The sequence below is a fragment of the Rhineura floridana genome, chromosome 4, assembly GCF_030035675.1.
Source record: "Rhineura floridana isolate rRhiFlo1 chromosome 4, rRhiFlo1.hap2, whole genome shotgun sequence".
Classification (NCBI taxonomy): domain Eukaryota; kingdom Metazoa; phylum Chordata; class Lepidosauria; order Squamata; family Rhineuridae; genus Rhineura; species Rhineura floridana.
In genome coordinates this window covers 84,780,368-84,806,889 of record NC_084483.1, presented here as the reverse complement: position 1 = coordinate 84,806,889, position 26,522 = coordinate 84,780,368, and the positions used below count along the sequence as shown (strand labels likewise).

Sequence of the window (26,522 nt, the reverse complement as noted above, 5' to 3'; positions counted from 1 at the left end):
CACTCAACTGATCCCACCAAGTTTTACAGTAAAGAGGGATGGGGTTTGTCTAGCGTTGCGTGCCCTTTTTCAGAAAAGAGAGGTGGAGACATATTGGAACCAGTAGAACAGTGTATGTATACCCTAAGACAATACACAGATAAAATAGCAGCAGTTACAGTTATAAATCAGCAGCCTTATTCAGTTAAAAGCAGATTGAAATGGCCTTTTTTTAGGACCAGTTTAAAAACAGCCAGATGGGACCTAATGGACATCCCACAGGAGGGAATTTCATAGAGATAAAAAAAAGCTGTCTCTTCTGCCTGCCACTCTTATAGATTTTAAATGTGAACCTGTAATCGGCCTCTGTGGTCAATGCTAGAACTCTGGAAGGTTCATTTAGGTGTGGGCAGTCCTTCAAAAAACGCGGTCTTAAATAGTTTAGTCTTTAAAGTTAACCAGCAGTAGTTTTAAACTGAGCCTGGAAACACACTGGCAAGCAGCGTACTGACTACAGAACAGGAGTTATATGATCTGGCTCCCATATGCAGCCAGGCAGCTGCATTCTGTACCAGCTGAAGTTGAACTGTTTTCAAAGCAACACCATGTAGCGCAGATTACAGGAGTTAATCCAAGCAGGCTCGAAAGGAAAACATTAAGGAGGCATGGATTTCTATTGTAATTAAGCAGAAAGGAAACTCTCCAGACAAATATTTCTGTAACGGGAATGAATTCATACTATCCTATTTTTTCTTATCTCCAGATAAGTAAAGGAAGCAATTTAGGAAAGTGCATCCTACACTGCATTCATTTATGTGCGCATGTTCTTGCTCTTAGTAGGCTGTCACCTTCCTAAACCCTTGTACAGAAGTTGGATTTCTAATACAACAGACTAATGCTGATCTCCCTTTGAAAATAAACAAGCAACCAGCCCTAGAACGTCGCCTCTGAGTTTCCACGCAAATTCCGCCGAACCAGCTGCCCATTTTGGCCCCGCCCCTTCTTGCGGCCGAAGCTCCTACCCTATGGCGCGTCGAATCTCCAGCAGCCAATGAAACGCCGCTATGGGCCTTGTTCCCGAATGTTAACAACGTTTCTCCCAGGTCCTCCCCAGGTCCTCGTGACCTCGTTTCGGTTCTAGCGGCGGCCGCATTTGGAACGCCCCCGGGGGCATTCCTCTTCTTTCTGATTCTATCCAGGCGCGGCGCGGTGTCCGCGATGGTCTCGGCCATGCTCCTCCTATTACTTGGAGTCTTATTGGGCCCGTGCGCCGGGGATAACCTTTTCCTTAGCCGGCACTTCTTCCTGCAAAGCGGCTGGGAAGAGATGACTTTGGGAGGCCGGCGCCACCCTCTCTCCTTGGAGCTACTGGAGGCGGTGGTGGAGGACCTAGCCTCGCTGAGGTCGGGGCTCCTGGGCGTTGGCGTGGACTTGCAGTTGGAGCTGGACTGCAGGGAACTCTTGACTGCCTTCGCCGAGGGCAGCATGAGGCTGACCGGTTGCTTAGTGCGGAGCGCCCGGCCTGTGAGGATCTGCCAGAACTGCTACCTCCAGTTCCGGGACGTCTCGGAGGAGCTGGAGAATATCACCAGGGTCGTAGGGGTGCGTGTGCGTCTTAGTCTGAATGCTTTCCGCTAGTGCTGGCTGGGGAAAAGGGGGCTGGGGCAAGTAGGCACGGTCGCCAAACCAAAGCTTCACAGTGGCTCCTGGTTTATCTTTACGTTTCTGATAAATCAGCTAAAAATCGTTTGTGGCATCTTAAAGGCTAACTCATTTAATGTGGAATAAGCTTTTGCGGGCTAGAATACACTTCCATCCCATGCACTGGACGAAGAAGACTCTTCTAGTCTATGACAGTTTATGTCAGGATAAATGTGTTAGCCTTTTAAGGTTTCAGACGACTGCTGCTTTTGGGTTTTCCTCTGGAAATTGTATTTTTGATGAGTTAGAACAAGGGACTCCTGTTGCCTTCTATGAAGCTGCCAGTGTCTTGCATTAAGACACAGGGCAGACTGGCAATCTACAGTTCCCAGTTCTCAGAAACTGTAATAATGAGGAAGTACCTACAGCACTGCACAATCCTAAACATGTCTATCTGGAGTAAGTCTTACTGAACTGAATTGAGCTTACTCCTAGGTGAGGGGTTAGGATTGTAGCCTTAGCAACAATCTCCTCCCTGATTCATGTGGGATAAAACTAGAGGCCTGCTTTGTACAGCTGGCAGGAAAGGACAGTGGGAACTGTGAGGTGAGGGCCACAGCAAGCTGCATGTTCTTCTCCTGCCTTGGAAGGCTAAAATTGGTGGGAGGGTATCTGGGTTTCATCCTGTTAAGCATACCTATATTTTCACTCTCATTTCTGCTCATGCTGACAGATGGTACCATGATGGAGTTGGATGATACGCCAGTTGCAGTATAGTGGGCTAGCTGGATTTGACAACCATAGCTGAGTAAGACAGACTGTATACAAACACCAAATATAAGGCAAATGTAGGCAAATCATGGATTTGTAGCTTTCCTTTTTCACATAAAAAGCTGAGGCAGGCCAGCAAAACCTGTGGCCCAACCAAGTTGAATATAGCTCACCAATCATATATTGTGACCTGCCAGGTGCTCAGTATTCTCTGTTTCGGCAGTCCTATGAAGGCACCAAAAACAAGTGAGTGAGTGGATCTTTGGTGGGCCATCATAGATGGCTGTTGAGCTGCATCCAGTGTGATGGGACTCAAGTTATGCAGGATCTGAAATTTTAAAAAGAGTCAAGAAAAATCTACTGATCTGGAAACTTGTCTGCATCTGGAAAATGTTTGTAATTTTGTTATATATGAGTAGACCAGTCACTGCTTTGGATCAGCAAGAACTTGAAAGAAAACAGGAAGCATCTTGTTGTAGCTGGAAAATAAGTATAGGTCTGAGTAATTCTGTCTCACTGAAATTCAGCCAGTCACATGTGCTTCACTTGGGATAGTAGCACATGGAAAATGTTGATTTGGGATTGAGTACTCTTGTGTATGCACAATCTGCATCTTCTGCTGTCAGGTGTATGCCCAAAAGGGCTTGAGGTAACTCTTGGTGATTCAAATTTAAAATGGGATATTGCTCTTGATATGTGGATGAGGCAAGAAAAGATCACAGTTGATTATAAGACCTTATTTACTTTTTTATTATTGCAAGATATGTGTATGTGGTTTAATCCTAGGAGGGCTGTACCACTGCAGAATGTTTATTTTTGTTTTATTTACTAAATTTATACTTCATCCTTCAGCTACAAGCATTCCCATAGCAGCTTATAAGTTTCATCATAAGGTGTATAATGTATATACTTTGGCTTTAAGTTTGGATGGTTTTTAAAGAGGATTAGACAAATTGCGGCTATCAATGACTACTAGCCATGATGGTTATGTTTTCTATCCACTGTTGGAGGCAGTATGCCTCCAAATGACAGTTGCTGGGAATTGCAAATGGGGAGAGTGCTGTTGCACTCAGGCCCTGATTTCAGGCTTCCCATAGGCATCTGGTTAGTTTCTCTGAGAATAGGATTCTGAACTAGACAGGCCACCTGCAGGACTCTTATGTTCTTACAGGAAGTCTAAAGCTTGCAAGGAAAAATAAAAATGAGCAGTAGCAAAGGATCTCCTGATAGAACTGGTACAAAACATATTTAAGTACTTAACGATAACTAAAATGCCTGGAAAAATAGTTTTCACTTGGCATCTATTTGACTGCACCATAGGCATGAGGTGAGTTTCCTTGGGGAAGGGCATTGAAGCCCTCACTGAGAAGGTTCTTTCTCTGGTTGCTAGCTGCTGCACCTCGGGAGATGAGGGCACCCAGAGGAGAGCCTCAGATGATGATGTCAGTTGCCAGGCAGACTGGTACAGGAGAAAGCTGTCCAACTAATGCAGATGGTAGTAGGGGCTTCACACCTTTGAATATTGTTCAAATTGAGAACCCTGTGCTTGTGAAAATACAGCATTCTAGGTACAGCCTCCTGTTTGAAAAATACCTTTACATCTTTTCTACTCTGATCCATTTGGGGCATGGGGAGAGATAGGAGGGAGTGCAACCCTGCTTGTTCTTCTTGACCTCTGTAGCTTTTGATACCATTGACCATGGTATCCATCTGGAGTGGCTCTGGGAGGTGGGGGTTGGGGAGGCTGTACATCAGTGGTTCTGCTCATATCTCCTGGGACATTTCCAGAAAGTAGTCATGGGAGGCTTCTGTTCAACATAATGGGAGCTTTCCTGTAGTTCCCCTCAAGGTTCCATCTTGTCACTCATTTAACATCTGTATGAAGCTGCTGGGAGAGGTTATCAGGGGGCCTTGGAGTGGAGTGTCACCAGTATGCAGAGAACACTCAGTTCTACCTCAGTGTGCTATCTGAATCAGGAGAAGCAGCTGAGGTGTTAGACAGATGTCTGGAGGCAGTGATGGGTTGGATGTGGGCCAGCAAACTGAAGCAGAATTGTGAAAAGACAGAAGTGTTGGGTCCCAAGTTCTCAAGTCCAGGAGATGGGAAGATGACCTGTTCAGGATGGGGTTGCACTCCCTTGGAAGGAGCAGGTGGCGTCAGGTGGCGTCGGTGGCTAGGAGTGCCTGTTTCCAGCTCCGGTTGGTTCGCCAGCTATGGTCCCTTTTGGACAGAGATGATTTGGCAACAGTACTCCATGCTCTGGTAACTTCCAGATTGGATTATTGCAGTGCACTCTAGGTAGGGCTGCCCTTGAAGATGACTTGGAAACTTCCACTGGTCCAAAATGCAGCAGCCAGATTACTGGCTGGGGTCCCTTTCAGAACTCATATAACCCCTGTTCTAAAACAGTTGCATTGATTGCCAGTTCATTTCCGGGCCCAATTCAGGGTGCTCACGTTAGTGTTTAAAGGCCTAAACAACGTAGGCCCCAAATATCTCAGAGACTTCTTCCCTACAGACTCTCTTGGCTGTTAAGATCAGCAGAGGAGGCCTTCTTGGTGTTTCCACCACCCTCAGACGTTTGGGGGATGGTGGCCCAGGAGAGGGCTTTTTCTGTGGCAGCCCCTAAGTTGTGGAATTCCCTCCCTACAGAGGTGCCTCTGGCACCTTCGCTATATAGTTTTCGGTGAATGCTGAAGACACACATCTTTACCCTGGCCTTCGCTTCCTGAGATGTTTGCTTTTAGAACCCACCCTATTCTTGTGACTGAAATGTAATTTTTTAATACTGTATTTTAGATTTTGTGACCTGCCCTAGGACCTATTAGTGAAGGGCAGACAATTAATTACAGCAACAACAACAATTTGAACCTGGGCAGTTTGTTTACTATATATTATTTACAAGATTTGGCCCTAAATGTGACTTACAAAGTAATTTTATATAAAGCATAATAAATAACATATAATGTAAAGATGTGGATACAAATGTCAAGAAAATGACAAAAGAGCAGCATCATTAAGAAATAAAATCAGTAAAAACATCTTAAATACCATGAAAAAAAAGCCCATGGGAATCTGACAGATTTTGCCGGGTGCCTGAAAAGTAGCAGTGAAGATGTAGACAAATGTATCTGGAGAGCAAATTCTGGAGTTGGGTGCCACCACAAAAGGAGCCGTCTGTAGTAATCACCTGCCAAACTTCTGAAAGCCAGAGTATATTCAGATTATCTTGGAAAGCCCTCTTCCATTGACAGGGATATCTTGTGTGTCTCTGACCCTTTTTTTTTTTAAAGATTCATGCTGCGATCCTACTTCTAATTACCTGGAAGTAAGTCCCAGTGAACTCAGAGGGACCTGCTTCTGAGTAGTCACGCATGGCATTGCACTGTCAGTATTGCTAGTAGTTAGGAGAGTGTTTCTTCTGCATCCAACATATAAATGACTTAAATTGTCCACTGTAGTCCTAGTGCTAATATTCACATATTCTTGTGTGTAAACATTTCTTCCTCTTAGGATTGTGCACTCAGTTTTCTTAAGTTTCTCCTGTTGGAGTGCTGAATTTGCATAACATCTCTCTTATACCCACCCATAATTGTTAAATAATGCTGACCTTCAAAGGGTGGGGTGGGAGGAATGCAAAAGAGCATTGTGAAGTGGATAGGGTTGTTTAAATAAGATAAAAAAGACCTCATGGAAAAAGGAGAAAATGAAATTGTAAGTAGAAATAGTAAATAACTGGATTTGTATAAAATAAATTTTAAAATGAAAGAGCTAGGAAGAGGGACTGTATGTGACATCTGGATTAGTTATGTGGAACTTAGTACTTTAACAAAGTGTGAGCTATTGTGCCAAGAAAAATCTAGGAAGCAGAGACGCATACATGCGCGTGCGCACACACACGAAGAGAGAAAGAGAACTGATGTGAACAGCCCTTAAGCTGAGGTCCGTATACCTTTTAAACTAACTTCAGGTAGATGTAATGAACCAAAATTAACAAGATTAAATCATTCTAAACCTAGCTCTCCAATTTTGCTGGTTTATAAATTGGGCTGTAAGCCAAGTTCAGTAGCTTAAGCTCCCATTTTTCTGCTTGTGCAGTGTTCATAAGGCTTTCTTGGAGGGCCTGCCATTCAGTGGCGGAGCACATGCATTGAATTAAGAAGGTCCAAGCTTCAGTCCCCAGTGAAAAGACAATCTCAAGTAGCATGTTTGGGAAAGAACTTTGTCTGAGATATCAGAGAGGCAGTGCCAGCATAGATACAATGCAGGGCTAGATGGATCAACGGTCTGGGTTGTTATAAGGCAGATTAATAAGTTCACTTTAAAATACAGTTACTCAAAAGCAACGTTCTAGCTCAGCCTTCCTCAACCTGGTACTCTACAGATGCGTGAGACTACAAATCCCATGAGCCCCAGGCCAACAGTCAAGCTTCCCCTCTTTTGCTTCTTCTTTTCCTGTAGTTAAAGGATTATGTGGAGTTCTTCTCTTTGTCTGCAACATGTAGTTTGTCTTACTTGTTTTGAGTCATCTCAAGCAACGTCCTCCACAGATGTTGACTCTCCGCTTATAAGGTACCATGGTCTGAATGACATGGATTGATCTCTGGGGGACTGTTGTGTAAAGTAACACTTTTGGCAGGTGTTTTGATTCGAAGATTCTCAGAATTCTTCCAAGTTTTATGATGCTGTATTTATTTTGGAATTTTTTTTTGTTTTGTTTTGTGGTGTTCCTGCAGTTCTGACAGCCTGTAAAGAAGTGGCCATATTTGTCATGCTGGGTGAAATAAATTTAAGCCTGATCTGTCACTGAGTTCTATGTACTGATGCTGCTGAAAGACTCGTTTTTACGCGAATGTATAACAATGTCTCTTCTCCCCATCTTCCTTTCAGAACACAACTGAGAGCAACCACTGTGCCAAAAGTCTCTTGATATCTGATAGACTACAGATAGTTGTGGTCCTATATAAGTTTTTTATTGACACATGGCAGAAAGCAAACTGTGCAAGTATGTACTCTGTTTGACTACTTTCTTGCTGAATAGTTTCATTATGCATATTAACCTAATTGCTTATTTTCAAGCTACTCGTGGTAGGAATAACCCAAATCCTTAATGTGATTCTTCACTGGTATTATTTTGTCTATGGGAGCTGATAGGCTCTATGAACAAATAAGATATTTTAATCTGTGCCCTTACCTTTTACAAATATTTCCTTACTCTGTGCTTGTGCTGATTCAGACCTTTAAAGACAGAATGTGGGGTCATGATAACTACTCCCATATGAGCCTGCCCAGCAGCTAGGATCATCACCGGAGGCCCTCCTCTAGATGCTCTTGCTTCAGAGGTCAGGCAGATGGTGGTCCCTGAAGAGAGGGCCTTCTCTTTGGTTGCACCCCAACCATTGAAGTTTCTCCCATGGAAGATCTGCCTGGTACCTTTACTTCTTTGGGTTCCAGATGTAGCCTGTCCAGTTTATTCAGTCATTTGGGTGGATATTTTAACTTACTAGTTTTAACTTTTTCTCTTTGTCTCTTACTGTTTTTTAATTACTTCCTTGGTGAGTTTTTCTCCCCCACCTGCCTTTTTTGTGTGCTGATCCTGTTAATTGTGCCTAATTTTTTAAAATATCTGCTTCTTAACTACTTTTATCTAACTTTGTGGGAGAAAGGTGATATATGAACTTTTTGAGTTAAATAACATAACCTCAGCTTTATTTTGCCATCTCTCTCATTGCTGCCCTGGGAAACAGGTCAAACCTGGTCTGATTTATTGTAATTTATGGTATTCAGTTCAGTTCTTTCAATGGCAAAAGAATTGTGTGCAATCAATATGTCTGGGTTTTGTTTTGTTGATTACTTCCTCAGTTAACAAAGAGTACTGGGGAATGTGGCTTGGGCAAAAAAAGCTGGGTAGGGAGAAAGGGATAGGATGTGCCTTAAAAGTTTAAAAGCAGCCTTGATAGTCTCTGTGAATAGACAGGCTTAATATGTGCCAACATCCAGTGGCAACTTACTTCCTTGTGGTACAGCTTCCCCTAACTTGGCACCCTCTACATGTTTTGGACTACCAACTCTCAACACAGCTGATGGGAGTTGTAGTCCAAAACATCTGGAGGGCACTAGGTTGGGGAATGCTGTTCTGTTCATATGTATGAAACTGATGGGCAACATTATGGCCTGTGGAAGCCTAATTATCTTAGGAATCTCAATTTTGGGGAGGAGGGCTGCAAAGTATTTGAAAGCTTTTGCTTGTCATGACATCCAAACCAGGACAAAACATGGATAATATTAACTATACACTGTACGTCTATAATTTGTTAGAACCAGTGAATTGGATTTTCTTGAAATTTTTGAATTGGAAATTTTCCTATGCAAATTAGCATTGGAAAATTTTCTGGTGCCCAAAAAAGTGATCTAATTCAGCATGTGCAGTTTATTGTATTCAGTGAACATTGAAAAAAAATTGGATAAAACATTGGGGAAAAAACATTTGATTTTTAAAAAATTATTATCATTAAAAATTGGAACTGCCAAGTTTGCCTGATACTGCATTTGTAACTGGTATCCATTCGTTGTTATGATAAACTTATGAAATGGATTTTTTTCTATGGAAAAATGAAGCACTGTAAAACTTGACGCTCCACATCACTGGTTTGAACATTGTGACAAGTGGAAGCTAACCCCAAATGGATTTGAACACTTCTGATTTCTTCCTCACAGCCACGTTGGAGTAAGAATGTGTATGTGCAAGCCTAGGGCTTGTTGTGGCTTTTCCTCTGTAACACTAAACTATTGCTTAGCGTTACATGCAAATACAGCCATTTTGTGGCGGTTTGTATTTGCAGAAATTATATGTGAAAGTTGTTTGCTAAACATGAAAGATAAGAATAATGCTAAAAATAAAGATACTTCTTGGAGATACCTTGGCTGAAGGGATAATTAGAGGAAGTTGCCTTAAAGAAAAAAGCTTGTACAGAACAGGCAAGTTTACGCCTTTCATTTTCATATTTTGAATTAATTCTATATTTATATTTCATATTCATATTTTGAATTCTATATTTATATGTACATTTTTATTTTTAATTTGTGTAATCCTCCTAGGAACCTGCACTCTGGGTGAAAAGCAGATAATAAAATCATTATTATCATTATTATCATTATTATTATTAAATGGGTGATATCGAACTATGTCATACTCAGAGTAGATCCATTGAAGTCAATGGACTTCAGTAGATTTAGGTAATTTAGGCTGCAATCCAGTGCACACTTACCTGGGAGTAAGTCCCATTGAACCCAATAGAACTTACTTCTGAGTAGACATGTATTGGATTGCAGCCCAAACGTCAGTGGGCCTGCTGTGAGTATGACTAATAATAATAATAATAATAAAATTTAATTTTTGTGTCGCCTATCTGGCCGAAGCCACTCTAGGCGACGTACAAACTAAAATTCAGTAAAATACAATACAATACAGATAAAATACAATGAAGTCATTATTATTATACTAGTGCTGGATATCATGCAAAACGTGCAGTGCGACTTTCTTAATTTTATTCTTTTTTGACCTACATTTTAAATCAATGTTTCTTCATAGTATGAGTGAAGCAGTCCTTTTGTTGCCTACAAACCCATAATTAACTCAAAAGCCTTTTGATTTATGAACTCTGTTTCTTATTTCATATGATTCACAGCCAGGTAATGCAGATGCTAACCATATCATCTCAAATGATACCAACGGCTGATCCACACTGGGTATTTACTGTGGATTAGCCACACTTTGTTCACTTACTTTTTAAGGGCATCTGCATGATGTCATGACCAGAACACCCCTCTCATGGTTTTCCTTGCTCCGTTTCCTCTGCCTTCCCCTCACTCATCTTGAGCTCACAAAACCTGAATTTAACTCAGTGGAATAGCATGCAATTTCCCCATGTACAGTAGGGCCCCACTCATACGGCGGGTTATGTTCCAGACCTCTGCCTAAAAGTGAAACCTACCAAAAAGCGGAACTCCATTAATAAAATGGCACCCAACGCCCGAAAAATGCCGTAAAAGCTGAACAAGCACCGTATGAGTGGGGCCTTACTCTAATTGAAAACCGCCATATTAGTGGAATGCTGAAAAGCGGGCCGCTGAAAAGCGGGGCCCTACTGTATAGGTGACCTGAGACTGTGCTATTGCAGCTTTTAGTGGGCTGCATAGATTGTTCTAATATTTCTTTCTCTCTGGTCTGTCTGTCTTCTCCAGGAGTCTATTGCTTTAACCATTTTATTTTGCAATAGCATTGCTGTTATATCAGTTCCTCTCCATCCACTTGGGGAGAGTATTTAACCGAGACACCCCGATATAATGGCCCCACTGCAAATTACCCCCTTCCCAACATTGTGGGCTGGGAAAAGGGGGCTACCCACTTGACTACAGTGTCAGAAGTCTAGAAGCAGATACACTTCACTTGCAGCTTAAAGTAGAACAGCAACGATTGGATGTTGCTAAATCATCCACATCCTTGGAGTATCAGTGAATTCAAGCATGAGCATCAAAATAAAAAAGTTTGCAGATGAAAAGAAAAGCAGAATGGGCATGATCTTCGATATGAATAACCTCTAGCCTGAAACAGCCTTTTAGAAGTAGATACTGGGAGTATATTGACATTTGTCTTTTCTTTCAAAGATTGTTTAAAGAACAAGAGTGAAGGCTTATCGAATAGTACAGAGATGTTCCTGGCCTTATTCAATGAATCATTGGCATGCTTTGAACACAACCTTCAGGTACTTACACTGTTTATGTAAGGATACAGTTGAGCCCTCTAATTGTGTAGTAAAAATGTTTTTGGTTTGTTTTTTTCAAAGCAAGATGCGGCGAATATAATTCGCAAACTCTTATGCAGTTTAGGCAGGTAGAACAATTATCTATAAAACGCAGGTGTTCACAACTGAGAGAACAAAATGCATTCTAATTAATGTTCACCTCCATTTCATATGCAATTATGGTGCTGTTTTGGTCTCACAATAGTTGGTAATTATATAGGAAGAGTCGTGTAATCTCTGCATATAGTAAATCACTTTCTTTCCTTATTCTGGGCCTTGTCACCTTAACTATATGGGTGTTCTGGTATTTTGTTATAGTATGAGTTTAGCCATAGATGAATACATTTAGCTGAATACATTTTTAAAAATTGGGTTTCAACATGTCTGCATATGAGTTATAAAATCTTTCTAAACTAGTATCCCTTTTTATGTTGGGAAGTTGCAACTGTCTTCTAGAAAATGATATTCTTAAAGTCCAGCACAATTGTGCATCCACGTTTTATATTGGTTATATTGGTTATATTGGTTTTACACCCTAAAGTTAATTTAAGATGGCACAAAATAAATAAATAGTTTGACAGCAGTGGAGTTGTTTACTTTCCAGAAGGATGACAATAAAATTAAGGCCGCAAGAATAAATAGTTTCACTGGATTTCAGTAGGGGTTCTTCCACAATAGGGGTGATATCTAATGTTAGTCATACTTAGAGTAGTCTCATTGAAATGGGTGGACTTGATTTCAATGGGTCTTTCTTGAGTATGGCTAACACCCTAGGCATTTAATGTGGAATTGCCATGTTTCATTCAGTCACTTCTTGCAGGGCATCCACACGATTCCATCATCCAATCATTATCCTACATTTTCCCTGTACTTCCATTTTTTTTGCAGACTGCAGACAGTTTAATTTTTTCAGAAGAGTAGGATAGTACAGTCTCCACATATGTGGCCTTGCTTTTTTAAAAGGCCTTGGTTTTGACAATAACTGTGATATATCAAGAAAGTGAGCCTATCGCAGATTAATTAAAATCTTTGTGATAGGTGTCATTTTATAAAAAAAACAACCCCATTTATTTTTTAAAATCAATCTTTTAATTATCACAAACACTTTTCTGGCTTTTGTAAATGAAAAGAGATAACAGTGCTGCAATACCATAATGCTATAGTAGTAGTGTAATAATACTGTTCAGAGTATAGCATCATAATTAACTAACATTATGCTAGTATGGTGTTACAGCTCTGTCTCATTTTTTAAAAAGACATCAAAGTGTTTTAACAATGATTAAAACATTGATTCATACGTGGGGTCATAAAATGGCACTCACAAAAGGATTATGTTGAATGTGTGCTGAGATTCAAATAGCTCCACCCACAGCAGCTATGTTTTGTCTACACCAGTGCACGTGATGTAGCAGGATGTACACATAAAAAGGCACAATATTCCCCATCCTCTGAAAGTCAATTGCAACTATGCTTGTCACTTTCAGCAGAAGAGCAATTATTGTTAGTGCTAGGAACCACCCATCTGGAAGCAGCCAGCGTCTGTTATGAAATCCCACCTTTGCTGAGGGTTTGCAAGGCTGTCATAGCTCAATTTCAGCTAGCCACTTGGAAGAATATTAACATACTTTGGTTTGGCTTGTTTTTATTTGAGAATGAAAGAGACAGCCGTGATAAACTGGAGAGGGGGTGACGAATGAGGTGACAAAATGTTGCTTTCTGTGGTCACTGGGGTAGGGTAAGATATGAAACTTAAGGTTAACAGGTTGATTCCAAAGAAGTTTAGGAGTCCAAGAGTTTGAGCATAACTAATGGCATAGGGTTTTTTTTCCTTTGAGAAGCTGACTTTCATGTCATGTAAAAAAGTGTTTTGGAAAGGCTCCTCCATTTTAAAAATGTTTTCCTATTTACTTTGGGGTGGGGAAAGATGTTGGACAGTTGCTTTCCCAAAGCCTCCTTAGATTTGCAGAGCTAACTTCATGGTACTTTGGTTCCTTTGTTCAATATGGTTTGAACAATTTAGACATGAAATGCGGCTGTCCTAATAGTGAAAATGATAGCGAAGCTCCAACTGACTTCAGTGGAGGTGGATTGCCTGCTACATGTAATTAAAATTACAAGTGTATGTCACTATTTCAGTTGATAGCTACATCTTAAAGCTAAACTCTTATTTGAAAATAAGTCCCATTTGCTTTCTTTAGAAAATACTGTCAGGAAAGTGTGCTTGGTGCCTCATGCCCTTGTAATACTGAATGTTGGTTGCCTGTTCAAGATTGTGTGCGTTTAAATAATCCTAGAAGCTACTCTGTGGAAATGGAATGGAATTTCCAGTAATGGAAAATGTAGATAATTTTCAGTGCATATATGTCTCTCTTTTCTCTCTCCTTTTTTATTGATGATCAAAATATCAAATGTTAAAATGTGCTGTTGTGATGGCTTCAACGATACCAAAACAGACCATCTATTGTTGATGTACAGTCATTAGCGTAACTGTTTTGCATTTATGTTGGAATAGTCAGTAGTTATATGAGTGTTGAGTGAATAATGAGTGTTGTCAGCAGGAGGTAAATGAAAAGAATAGCAGAAGTTGGACAAAAACGGATGAACTGACAGCTTGAAAATATACAAATGAAGTTCACCCGAAGCCCTGCAAATAAGCTTCTATTTAGTGCATTTTGAAGTACAACACATATCCTTCACTTGACTTGTCTGCCTAGCTTCGTCTTCACTTATATGCTTCCCTGATTTATGCTGACTCATTCTTTTCTCCTTGGACAGCACCATATGACAAGTGACGTTCTTGTACTTGTATAAAGTCTATAGCGTATACATTTTCTCCTTCATCTCCCTGTTTAAGAACGTGGGGCATCTGGGGAAAGGATTGGGTGTTTCGGTATGGAACCAGGCATCTGGCTGGTGCATTTTAAAAAGCAATAATTCCAATTCTTGCTGCTTACCAGATGGGCCAACAAAGTTACGTTTTGATATTTTCCCTTGAAGTATCATATTTGTAAAGGAATAGCAATATCTTTTTGTGTGTGTGTTGATATATATGTATACACATCCACCCATACATAAACTGTACATATAAACAGCAACATTTTAGTAGTTTTGTACCCCTTTCTCAATACCCTTCCATTTTTTTATTCTAAAAGTGTATGTAGTATCTGATTAGGAAACTGGTTAAGAAATCGGAAGTAGAAAGTAGAAATAAATGGGCACTTCTCCCAGTGGAGGGATGTAGAAAGAGGAATTCTCCGAGGATTGGTGTTGGGACCTCTGCTTTCTAACTTGTTCATAAATTATCTACAATTTGCAGTGAGTAGTGAGATGGCCAAGTTTGCTGCTGATACTAAATTGCTCAAGGTCATTAAAACAAAAAGCAATCGCAAAGAGCTCCAAAAGGACCTCTTGAAACTGAGTGAATAGGCAGTGAAATGGCAAGTGCAATGTAAACAAATGTAAAATGATGCATACTGAGGCAATTTTTTTTTAATTTCACACACATGCTCATGGGGTCTGAACTGGCAACGGCTGATCTAGAAAGAGACCTTGGGGTTGTAGTGGATAGCTCAGTGAAGATATCGACCCAGAGTGCAGCAGCTATGAAAAAGCAAATCCCGTGCTAGGGATCATTAGGAAAGGAATTAAAAATAAAACTGCCAATATCATAATGTCATTATACATATCTATGGTAAGAGTGCATTTGGACTGCTGTGTACAGTTCTGGTCATCTCAATTTTGTAGGGTTGGAAGGGGTTCAGAAAAGGGCAACCAAATGATCAAGGGAATGGAGCAATTGCCCTGTGAGGAAATATTGCAGCATTTGGTTTTTTTTAGTTTAGGGATAAGGTGAAATGACCAAAGTCTATGAAATTATGCATGGCATGGAGAAAATGGATAGAGAAGTTTTTCTCCCTCATAACACTGGAACTCGTGGACATCCAATGAAGCTGAATGCTGGAAGATTCAGGACAGATAAAAGAAAGTACTTCTTCACCCAGAGCATAGTTACACAGCAGATTATAAAACAGTCAGTCTGTAAGCATCTTGAAAACAATGCAATGATTACTAGAAGCCAACATGGATTTGTCAAGAACAAATCCTGCCAGACTAATCTTATCTTATTTTTTGATCGGGTAACCTCCCTGGTAGACATTGGGAATGTTGTGGACATAATATACCTTGATTTCAGGAAAGCTTTTGAGCAAGCTAGCTAAATGTGGGCTGGACTATAGAATTGTTGGCTATAGAATTGTAAAAGAGTGCTTATCAATGGTTCCTTTTCAAACTGTGGGAGGGACAGCTAATACCCTGGAACACAAACAAAATTCAAAGTTATCTTGATAGGCTGTAGTATTGGGCTGAAAACAACAGAATGAAGATTAACAGGGATGAGTGCAAAGTTCTACACCTGGGAAAAAGAAACTAAATGCACAGTTATGGTGGATATTTGGCTCGGCTATACTACATGTGAACAGCTGGTATAGCACAGTGGGGAGGAGAGCCTGGGTAGGAGTCCAGAGTCTGTGAGTTCAAATCCCTGCTCATGTCTCCTGGGTGTCAAGGGCCAGCTAAAGATCACCCCCACAGTGAGTGGTTCAGGGGTTACGTGCCCTGCCACCTGTGCAGCCGTGGGCAAGCTGCATAGTCCCAAGGAGCCCAGTTGCCCCCCAACAGGCAGTTGCCGACAAGGAATGGGCTGGCTTGTGCAGCTGTGGCAAGCTGAGCAGGTCCTCGCCAGCTGGGGAGGACTAGCCTGAGAGGGAGGCAATGGTAAACCTCCTCTGAATACCACTTACCATGAAAAACCTATTCATAGGGTCGCCATAACTCAGGATCGACTTGAAGGCAGTCCATTTCCATTTTCCATACTACATGTGAGAATGATTGTGGAATTGTTGTTGATCACAAGCTGAATATGGGCCAGCAGTGTGATGTGGCTGCAAAAAAGGCAAATGTTATTTTAGGCTGCATTAACAGAAGTATAGTTTCCAAATCGCGTGAAGTATTAGTTTCTTCTATTTGGCACTGGTGATGCCTCCTGTTTGGTACTGCATCCAGTTCTGGACACTGTATTTTCAGAATGATGCAGACAAACTGGAACAGGTTCAGAGGAGGGCAACAAGGACAATCAGGACTGGAAACAAAGCTCTGTGAGGAGAGACTGAAAGAATTGGGCATGTTTAGCCTTGAGAAGAGGAGACTGAGCGGAGATATGATAGCACTCTTCAAGTACATGAAAGGTTGCCACACAGAGGAGGGGCAGGATTTCTTCTTGATCATCCCAGAGTGCAGGACATGGAACAATGGGTTCAAGTTACAGGGAGCAGGATTTCGGCTAAATGTCAGGAAAAACTTCGTAACTGTTAGAGCAGTATGACAATGGAAGCAATTACCTAGGGACGTGGTGGGCTCTCCGATACTGGAGGCATTCAAGAGGCAGCTGGACAGCCACCTGTTGGGTATGCAGTAAGTTGGATTCTTGTATTGAGCATGGAGTTGGCCTTGATGGCCTTGTAGACCCCTTCCAACTCTACAGTTCTATAATTCTATGGAATTTTCTCCCACAAGAAGCCGTGATGGCTACCAACTTGGATGGTTTTAAAAGAGGATTAGACATATGCATGGCGAATAAGGCTATCAGTGCCTGCTAGCCATGATGGTTATGTTCTACCTCCACTGTTGGAGGCAGCATGGCTCTGAATACCAGTGCTGGAAACCACATGAGGGAAGAATGCTCTTGTGATCCGCTTGTGTGCTGGCCAAGGGCATCTGGTTAGTAACTGTGAGAACAGGAGGTTGGAGTAGATGGGTCATCAGCCTGATCCAGCAGGTTCTTCTCATGTTCTTACATCTGTCACAATTTTTAAAAAATAGGTATATAGGAAGCTGCTTCATTACCAAGTCAGGCTATTGATTCATCTAGCCAGTATCATCTACAATAACCGGCAACAACTCTCCAGGGGTTTTGTCAGGGTTCCTTCAGCCCTACCTGGACTGAGCTACACCTCCTTCCCCAGTACACACATGGACACATTCACTATTTGGATGAGATCCAGGCTGAATAATAAGAGCTCAGCTGGGATAGTCTGTTTTAGTTTTTGAAATCTAGAGTTTTAATTATGGTGTTTAGTTTTTAATAGCTTTAACTGTTTTTATATTGTGTTTTGTATTTTTTGGCTTGTCAGCCACTCTGACAACTTACATAGTTACCTCATAACATTTCAGTTAAATACATGAATAATACTGGTCGGATTTTCCTTTCAAAGAACTTAGGCTTTGATGAGGCCTGGTTGGTTTTGCAGGATCACTGAATTAGAGAGTTGAACAAACCCATCTGGGCAGCTGAAGCTTTATTTTACTTGACCCTTCTGATTCTGTGAATAGATATGGCTGTGGAAGAGTGGTTTCGGTGTATTTTGATTTGGAATCAACCTGGGAAACTTGAGTCTGAAAACTTGAGTCAATTTATTTATTTTTCTTGATTTGTGTGATGCTTCAGAATCTGCTGTAATCCATATCTGTCTTTGTTTAAAAAACTAATTTTCTGGTTTTATCTATAGAAGCAGGAGGACAATCTGATACCAGGTAACTTCACAGAAGTGTGCAAGAATTGCAGTACAACGTATAAAAAGCTAAATGCCATGTACAACATGATGCAGCAGGGTGAGCTGAATGATGAATCTGGAGAACAGTCCCATTTGTGTATTGATGTGGAAGATGCAGTAAGGTTTTTTCCTTTCCTTTCTCTCACTCCATACGCCCTACTCCCTCACGTTATCTGCCATCCTATCTGTAGTGTTTTAATATATTACATTTTAAATGTCATTGCCTTTCAAACTCAAGGTGCTTATTACAGTAATAGGAGGGCATTCCTAACCTCCAGTCTGCGCTGCTGGAAGGGGTTAGGATGAGGCAGAGAGGACCCTTGGCCAGCAGGAAGACTCTGCTGCTGTGGAGGGCCACACTGTGTCTGCCAGAGGCATGGCAGAGCATATGCTGTCACCAGTGGTGGTCCTGTCAGCAGACTCCCAAATGGAATGTTAATGGGTGGGGCGGAACAGGGCTGGCGATAGGTCCATTTGATTAAAAGCTTCATTTTAATCCTCCTCAATGGGATAATAGAGTCACAATTTGTTACATATCAGATCAGCACCAGCTTATTGTGGTGCAAAGCTGGCTTGACTAGATTTCTGTTAGCAGAAAGGATGGGAAGTATTTTAAAAACATGTATTCTTATTGCTAATCCATCTGTGCCACTTCAGGCTTGGTAACAACCATCATGAAATTGAGGCTGGTGTTTCTAAATGCTAAGGGTCCATTACCATGGCTGTATTTTTATTGCTCCATAAATTGACCTTAGTTTTGTATTCTGTTTGCCACCAACCTCTCTTCCTCTCCATGGCACTGTTGGATATGCTGTAATATCCTAGATTTCCTCTTGGCAAGGGTGTCCTTTTTGGTTGTTGTTGCTTTAGCCCATCCTTCCCCAATCTGGCACCCTTCAGAGGTTTTGGAGTACAACTTCCATTGTCCCTCACCGTTGCTACATGGGGCTGGTGGACCAAGTTGGGGAAGCTGCTGTGGCCACCCTTGTCACAATGATGACTGAATAGTTATGGATCACATTGCTAAGTGGGGGCTTGGGAGACCTTGGAATAGGAAATTTGTGAGCTTTCGAATGGCACTTCCTTGATGTGGATCAGATGGGTGTTTTTTTCAAAGCCTTGCAGAGCAAAGGCTTATGTCTGTAACACCTATTAGAACTTCTTATCCCAACCAATAGGTGCTTCCCCCCCCATATAAAGACCTCTCCCTTTAGTTATGGTTGGAATATGTGGCTAACCTCCAAGGGAAAGAAATTCCAGTGTCAGAGCCACTAAGAATACATCTGTACAGCCATTTAAGATGGCACATGGCTGTTATACTTAAATGGGAGGAGCTCTGGAACCTGTTGGTGTCTACACAAATACTGATGATTCTTCATGATGAATAAGACATTTTTTCCCTATGAATTTTCTTTTTGTTAGATGAATATTACACGAAGGCTTTGGAGCATGACTTTCAACTGTTCTGTTCCCTGCAGTGATACAGTGCCAGTGATTGCAGTTTCATCATTCATTCTCTTTTTACCAGTTGTTTTTTACCTGAGTACCTTACTCCACTCAAAGCAGAAAAAACGTATCCTGATCCTCCGTAAGTAAAACAGTCAAACCTTTACTGTTGGCTCTACTTTTTGTTCTTAAAAAAAGCACACAGTGGTGGGTAGTGGCCAGAGTTGCACTTTGGTAAGAAGGCTAGCGACCACAGATGCGAATAGCTGGACCTGAAGTGGCAATGTGTCCAGTATCCCTGTCACTCTGGCATCCTGATAGGCTCTCAGGAAACTCAGAAGACCTCCTCCAAGATGTCAGGGAAGGAGTGTGGGTGGAAGTGGAGGTGCACTGAGCCAGGAAAGCTGCTTAGAATCTGGCTGCCCTGCTTTCTCAAAAGAATGCTAGTGTGGGCAGTGTGGGGTTGCATCAAGCCCCTCCAAGCCAGGGACTCCAGTGGCTTGCCAGGTGGTAGTAACCAATGGCTGATAATAAGGTGAGCCTCTCCTGCTTTTCTAAGGCCACGGATGGTGAGGTTAAGGAACTTAATGCCTGCAGGTGAAGGTCGGGTCAGGGACTCTGCCGTCTGAGGACACGGTAGATGGTTGCTGTTGAGCAATCAGCACAGCAGTATGTTGACTACACACTAATAAAATTACGTTTAGCTTTTCAGTGAGCCATTTCCAAACATTGTTTTTGGACACAGTGAACCAATATTAATAAGTGTCCTGAGACTAGAATCTGGTGTAGTCAGGTTAACTTGTTTCCCAAAATAAGACCCAGTCAACTGATCAGCATGTGGAAGGTATGCTTTGAAAACCCATTGCACAAATATACTGCAGCATTGTAGGGTTTAACTCAAGGTTGCCCATGGACCTCGGAATCAAAGGTTTCCTGACTGCTCTTAAGTAACAGGTTGTATGCCTCAAGACTTGCAAGGCCCTCTGTGATACTAGTGTCTAGTAGCAATACTAGAGCAGCTGAGGCTGTCACATCACAGTCGCTTGAGCCAGAGAAGCCATGGCTTCTGGGGCTTAGATAAACTCAGATGCATCAAAGGGCTTTCTTTGTAATTAGCGGCTATTTTGAGGGCTGGTTAGGAAGCCAGAAATGTCCCCCATGCTACCCCCCCATCTTGATTATTTATCTCTATAGCATTGTTTGAAGTGGTGCAGTCCAAGAACAGCTATCGTGATTCTGCTGCAAGTGTAGGAGAATTGCATGTAAGAGTTCATAAGGAGCCTTTAGTCAGAAGGCTCTTGCATGCAGGGATTGTTTTGTTGTGTATTCTGGCTTGGATCTCGTGTGACTGCCCTGTGTTGACATGTGGGATTTTTAACTCTCTCCTTCTTTTTCTAGCTAAGCGGATTCAGTCAAACACCAGTTTTGTGAGCATCCAAGAAAAATGTAACTGAGCCTGCAGAATCCAAACCATAATACAATATTTATATACTGATTCCTCTGACAGTGATTAACTCTGGTTTAGCCTTGTACTGTGTGGTAACAAAGAAAATGGCCTGTAATTCTCAGGTCCATTCAGTGAAAACCCCTTGGAACATCGTTGTGACACTGTATGATCTTCACACAGGAAATTGATATATTTCTCTCTCCTTCTATACTTATGCTTTTGATTCATTTGCTTTCTGACTGGTAACTTTTGAACATGAATTTGTAACACATTCCTGTTCTTCGTTCTCACATGTAGATTGATAAGAATCTAATTTTACTTTCTATGTATGATGAGTTTACAAGTTTGCAACCTCCATTAAGATTTAGTAACATTATGTGTGTCTGTAAATTGAGTGTTGATTCTTTTTAAAGATGCTGTCAGAAAATGAAAGTAGAACTACTGCCTTAATGAATGATGATAGCCTGCAACTTTAGGTTATATATCTTGGGTCTTTACCCTCTAACCAAATAATTTCATAAAACGTTGCTTAGCTCATTTAAGTAGTTCCTACACATTGAAATATATTGCTGGCTACAGGCAGAACTACTGATAATCTGAAGTATATAACGTAACATTGGGTTGTATTCCACTAAGTCTTACTTAGAGTAGACCCACTGAACTTAATGAACCTAAGTTAGTAATGTCTGTTAACTTCAGTGAGTCTGGTCTGAGTAGGACTAGAAATATATACTGCCCTTTTTATCTCTGAAACTGCTATGGATGGGGTCCAAGCACCTCAATGGTGTGCTTCAGCAAGCTGTATTTATATGATTTGAGGTTTTACGACAGCAGCAGCTGTGGAGATCGTGCTAACTGTGGCGTTACTGCTTAACAGGGTTCTTTCCTTACCCTCCCCCTAAGCTAGTGTTTATAAAAAAGTGGCTGTATATTTAATGGTACATGGTATAAATACATTTCTTGGTACAACGGTATTTGCTATTTTTGTATATATTGCCACGGGGAGGTTAGTTAAAAAAAAGAAAATCACTGGAGATTCTGAATTGGTTAGCCTAGAACTCATTTGGGTCTACAATATGAGTTTACATATATTTAAGGGAAGTAGTGATTTTTTACATAGATATTTTATGAAATTGGTATTTTTGTAGCAAATGAGACACAACTATTTCTATCATTTTAACAAGTTCAGGCCTGGTTATGGGACTGAATCAGCTTGGTTGCCCTGATGGATGACCTTTATCGGGAGAAGGACAGGGGGACTGCAACCCTATTCTTCTTACTTGATCTCTTAGCGGCTTTTGATACCATTGACCATGGTATCCGTCTGGGCCGACTTGGTGAGCGGGTTTTGGAGGCACTGTTTTACAATGGTTCCAATCCTATCTCCAAGGTCGCTCTCAAAGTATTGCATTGGGTGACTGTCTTTCGGCCCCCTGGCAGTTGTGCTGTGGGGTGCTGCAGGGTACCATCTTGTCCCCCATGCTGTTTAACATCTATATGAAGCCCTTGGGAGCAGTCATCAGGAGATTTGCGGTGAGGTGTCAGCAGTATGCTGATGATACCCAGCTCTATTTCTCCGTAACATCTGAATCAGGAGAGGCTGTGCAAGCCCTGGACCGGTGCCTGTACTCGGTGGTGGGCTGGATGAGTCTGAATCCTAGCAAGACAGAGGCACTGTGGGTTGGTGGTTCCCGAGTTTGGATAATTGGTCAGTTGCCTGCTTTGGATGGGGTCGTACTCCCTCTGAAAGAGCAGGTCCATAGTCTGGGGGTGCTCCTGGATCCATCTTTGTCGCTAGAGGCCCAGGTGACCTCCATGGTTAGGAGTGCCTTTTACCAGCTTTGGCTGATAAGACAGCTGTGGCTGTTTCTGGACCGGGATAGCCTGACCACTGTTGTCCATACACTGGTAACCTCTAGGCTGGATTACAGTAATGCGCTCTATGTGGGGCTGCCCTTGAGGTTGGTCCGGAAGCTGCAGCTGGTGCAAAATGCAGCAGTGAGACTGCTCACTTGGGCAGGGTATTGTCAACATGTCACCCTGCTGCTGAAAGAACTGCACTGGCTGCCCATTTGCTACCAGGCCAAGTTCAAGGTTCTAGTTTTGGTGTACAAAGCCCTATACAGCTCACGACCAGGATACCTGAAAGACCGTCTTGCCTCTTATATACCCAGTTGATCACTGCGTTCCACTGGTGAGGGCCTCCTGCGGATACCGTCTTATCAGGTGGTTCGTTCTGTACAATATAGGAAACGGACCTTTAGTGTGGCGGCACCTACCCTGTGGAATTCCCTCCCCTAAAATATTAGTCAGACGCCATCTCTGCTATCTTTTTGGCACCTTTTGAAGACTTTCCTCTTTCAACCAGCGTTTTAAGTTGAGACCTATCCCAGTCTGCATCTGTGTTAGAATTGCTTTTAATATGTCTTTTAATATCTTTAACCCTTTTTAAAAAGATGTTTTTAAAGGTTTTTTTAAATGTTTTTAACATTGTTTTGTTTTAATTGTATTTTAAGGTCTTTTTATGATGTTTTAAAGTGTTTTTAATGTTTCTGTTTGCCGCCCTGGGCTCCTGCTGGAAGGAAGGGCGGGGTATGAATAAAAAAATAAATAAATAAGTTATAAGCAACTTAGGATTTCCAGTGTTCAGGATCTAAATTTGGGGCAGAACTTAGAGGCTTAAATATAAAAAAATGAGGTGCACTAGTAGATTAATCAAACATAAAATCAGTAGGAAGCCCAACAGCTTATCCCCCTCCCCTGGGTTTCTCATGGCTTTGAAGAAATTTAGGGCACAAGTGTGGTCTTGCACTATTGTTACAGTTTTTCTTTTCAACATTTCAGAGTTTTGGTGCAATTTGAAGGTGACAACTGGTGCTGGGGGCAGGGGAGAGGGGTGTTAACCCTTTCCCTGGTTTTTTCCCCCATTGTAAATGCCACTCCTGTTCTTTTCCTTTGCCCCAGCGGGGCTAAAAGCAGTTTAGAAGGCCAATTTTCTTCATGAGGGAAAGGATTCTTAAGTCCCTCCATTTCAGAAGTCCCCTTCAGACTGTAACCTGGGGAGGGGGGCTGAATTGTGTAAAAACAAAGGATCATGAGACAACACAACAAGTAGTTCTATCCTTAGATCAAATGCTAAGTACAGTAGGAAGTAAGTGGGACTGGCCTTCTGCTGCTTGTACCTAGAGTTGATACTCTTAAGTGCTGGGGGGAACATCACTGAAATCTAGGTCATCCTGTGTGTGTGAGAGAGAGAACCGGCCGGCATAATTCATGCTTATTGTCGGGACGAGATTGAAGATACCAATACTTGCAGCCAAAAGGCCATTCCACAGTCTGCATGGAACAGAGTGGTAGACCAAGGTGGTAGAATTCTGGACTGTACCAATTCAGTTTTCAGGAGCAGAGGGCATATTTATGAATGCTTTATTGTTATTGTTATTATTATTATCTTTATTTATACCCTGCCCTTTTTCCAAACTGGAACTCGGCGGCTTCCAGATAAAAATAAGTACATACCATTAAGAACCTATAAAAATATAAAACATATAAACATATGCTTTCCCTCTTCTCCTACAAGAAACCCCTTGTATGAAGAGAGGGTTACATTAATACCCCACCCCAAAGTGATAGCTTACTACACCTAGGAAACTTTATATGGAGGATCTTAAAAGTATCTCCTCCCATCATAGTCTGATGTGGGATAGGCAGAATGCTGCAACTTCATTCTGTGTAACTTGCAGTAGAGCTCATTTTGAAGGTTACTTCTTGCATGAAATGTTTTCTATACGGTAGTAATCTGTGAGTGAGCCAACAGCATGTACACTGATTGGCGAGAAGCTGCCAAATATGTTTATGCCAACAAAACTTGTGCATTGGTTCCAGGCATGTAGCCAAACCAATGCTTGTGCTGACTTTATCCAAGATGATGTCAGTGTTTTTTCTTTCAGAGTGGTTTCTGTTAGAAAAATGTCATAAGTGATGCAACTTTGAGGCTACTTTCTACCCACTAACATATTATTGGATTTCACTTTAGCTATTATTGGACTGGAAGTTTTAGGCAGTGATGTGGAGGTTAAAATGTTGCATGGGATACTCATATTCAAATATTCACTTGGTCACTAAGTTCACTGGTACAATCTGTCTCAGCCTTACCTACCTCACAGGGTTGTTGTGAGGATAAAATGGAGGGGGAACAAACTCTGTATCCTACCTTTAGCTGATAGGAGGGAAATTGGGATCAAAATTACAAAAACTAACTTGATTCCCCTCCCATTGTGACTGGGTTGTACTTGTAGGCCTGGTTATACTTGCAGGAATGAGTCCTAGAGCTGCATGGATCTCCCGACTGCATATAGTGTGATTGAGTTTGTAATGTGTATATCCTGCCTACATGATCTTTCTAAAGTGGACAGGTATTTTGGCAAGGTGGACACAGAGATTGTAAGTGCTTCAGAGTAGCAGCAGGAAACCTGGACCACAAACATTGTTAAGTGGATTGTACTGTAAATCATTTGGAAGCACAATGTGCCTGCTAAGTGCATGAAGCTAAATTATCCTGCTATGCATATGCAGCTACTTACCTTTTGTAAGCTGCCTTGGGAGAGCTTGGTCCTGAAAGGCAGCATATAAGTACTTTAAATAAATAAATCATTCTAACCAATTATTTTTGCCTGGAAGGACAGTATTGGTAACATTCTGTTCCTAAACAGCTTGGACTGTCTCTTTCAAGTAGTCCAGGGGAAAGGAAACTGTAATGAATTACTGTTAGGAAACTCCATGGTAATTAAACAACAAACTACTGCTAATAAAATGAAAAATGTACCTGAATGGAAACATACCCAGTTGTGAAATGCCACTGTATGCATCCACGCTAAAGCATTTGATATATATGTCAGTTTTAAATCAAAATTGTGTCTCAGTACTTAACTCAGTCCAGAATTAGAATAAATCAGGTGGTTAGGTACATACTTCCTTAATCAAATAAATTGCCCTTACTGATTTTGAGTTTCTCCAATCTGCTAATGAGATCCACAAATCACTGAAGTTTACCTGCTATTAGGTTAGTTCTGTTGGATTAGCAGGACTAAGGTGCTTTAAAATAAAAGCATGCTGCCTTAAGCAGCATGTTGAATTTCAGCCAGACTAAAGGAGGATTCCACTTTGGAGAACATGTCCTTTATGTAGGTAGGATAAAAGAATAAGAGTAATATCTTTAGGTATTAAGCTCTATCATTTTATTGGATTGTTACTTGTAGGGCAAACTACCTGTTACTTTAAAAAAAAACAATTTTTGTATCTATTGCATTCAGATTTCAAAATGCTTGAATTTAGCCAGCTACTGCCCTTCAATAGCATTACTTTGGTTTGAGGTATCATATGATGAGCAGCTCAGTGCAGTCTTTCATTCACGCTGAGAGAGCCTGTCTGTAAAGCTATGGAATGTCAGCTTTGCTCTCATAAGCAGTGGCTTTTTGAGCCCATTCACTTTAAGTAGGTCTGAATGTAATTACTCTTCAGAGTGGTGGTTAAACACTTAAAAAAAAAAAAGCTTTTATGATTTTTCTTGTTAAGCCAAATGAAACTGCTCATGTGATTTCTGTTCTTGTCTTTCATTCTCTTAAGTCGAAACAACTTCTTTCTAAACTTGTAAAGTTATCTTATGGTATAATGTCTTTTCCACATGGTTTCAAATCTTACATTTTGCTTTAAAATCTTCTTAAATTGGACTTTACTCTGCCTTGCAGTTTTTTCTACCTACTCTGTGAAAACCTCAGCACATAAGCAAAAAATGTTATTTATGTAGAATTATATTTTTAAGAATA

The 26,522-nt window shown here is 41.2% G+C and overlaps 1 protein-coding gene across 1 annotated transcript; it reads left to right on the top strand.

Moving 5' to 3' along the window:
* The first annotated feature begins 974 nt into the window (after positions 1-974).
* On the top strand, positions 975-26,522 carry OSTM1 (osteoclastogenesis associated transmembrane protein 1). Its single transcript, XM_061623530.1, has 6 exons — positions 975-1,581; positions 7,283-7,397; positions 11,060-11,157; positions 17,760-17,921; positions 19,227-19,392; positions 20,649-26,522. Exons 1-6 carry the CDS (start codon positions 1,198-1,200, stop codon positions 20,702-20,704), a joined length of 981 nt encoding a protein of 326 aa, XP_061479514.1. The 5' UTR covers positions 975-1,197; the 3' UTR covers positions 20,705-26,522.

Coding starts and splice junctions, on each gene's coding strand:
- OSTM1 (XM_061623530.1), top strand. CDS start 1,198: ATGGTCTCGGCCATGCTCCTCCTATTACTTGGAGTCTTATTGGGCCCG. Junction 1,582..7,282: donor ATATCACCAGGGTCGTAGGG/GTGCGTGTGCGT, acceptor TCTTCCTTTCAG/AACACAACTGAGAGCAACCA. Junction 11,158..17,759: donor GCTTTGAACACAACCTTCAG/GTACTTACACTG, acceptor TTTTATCTATAG/AAGCAGGAGGACAATCTGAT.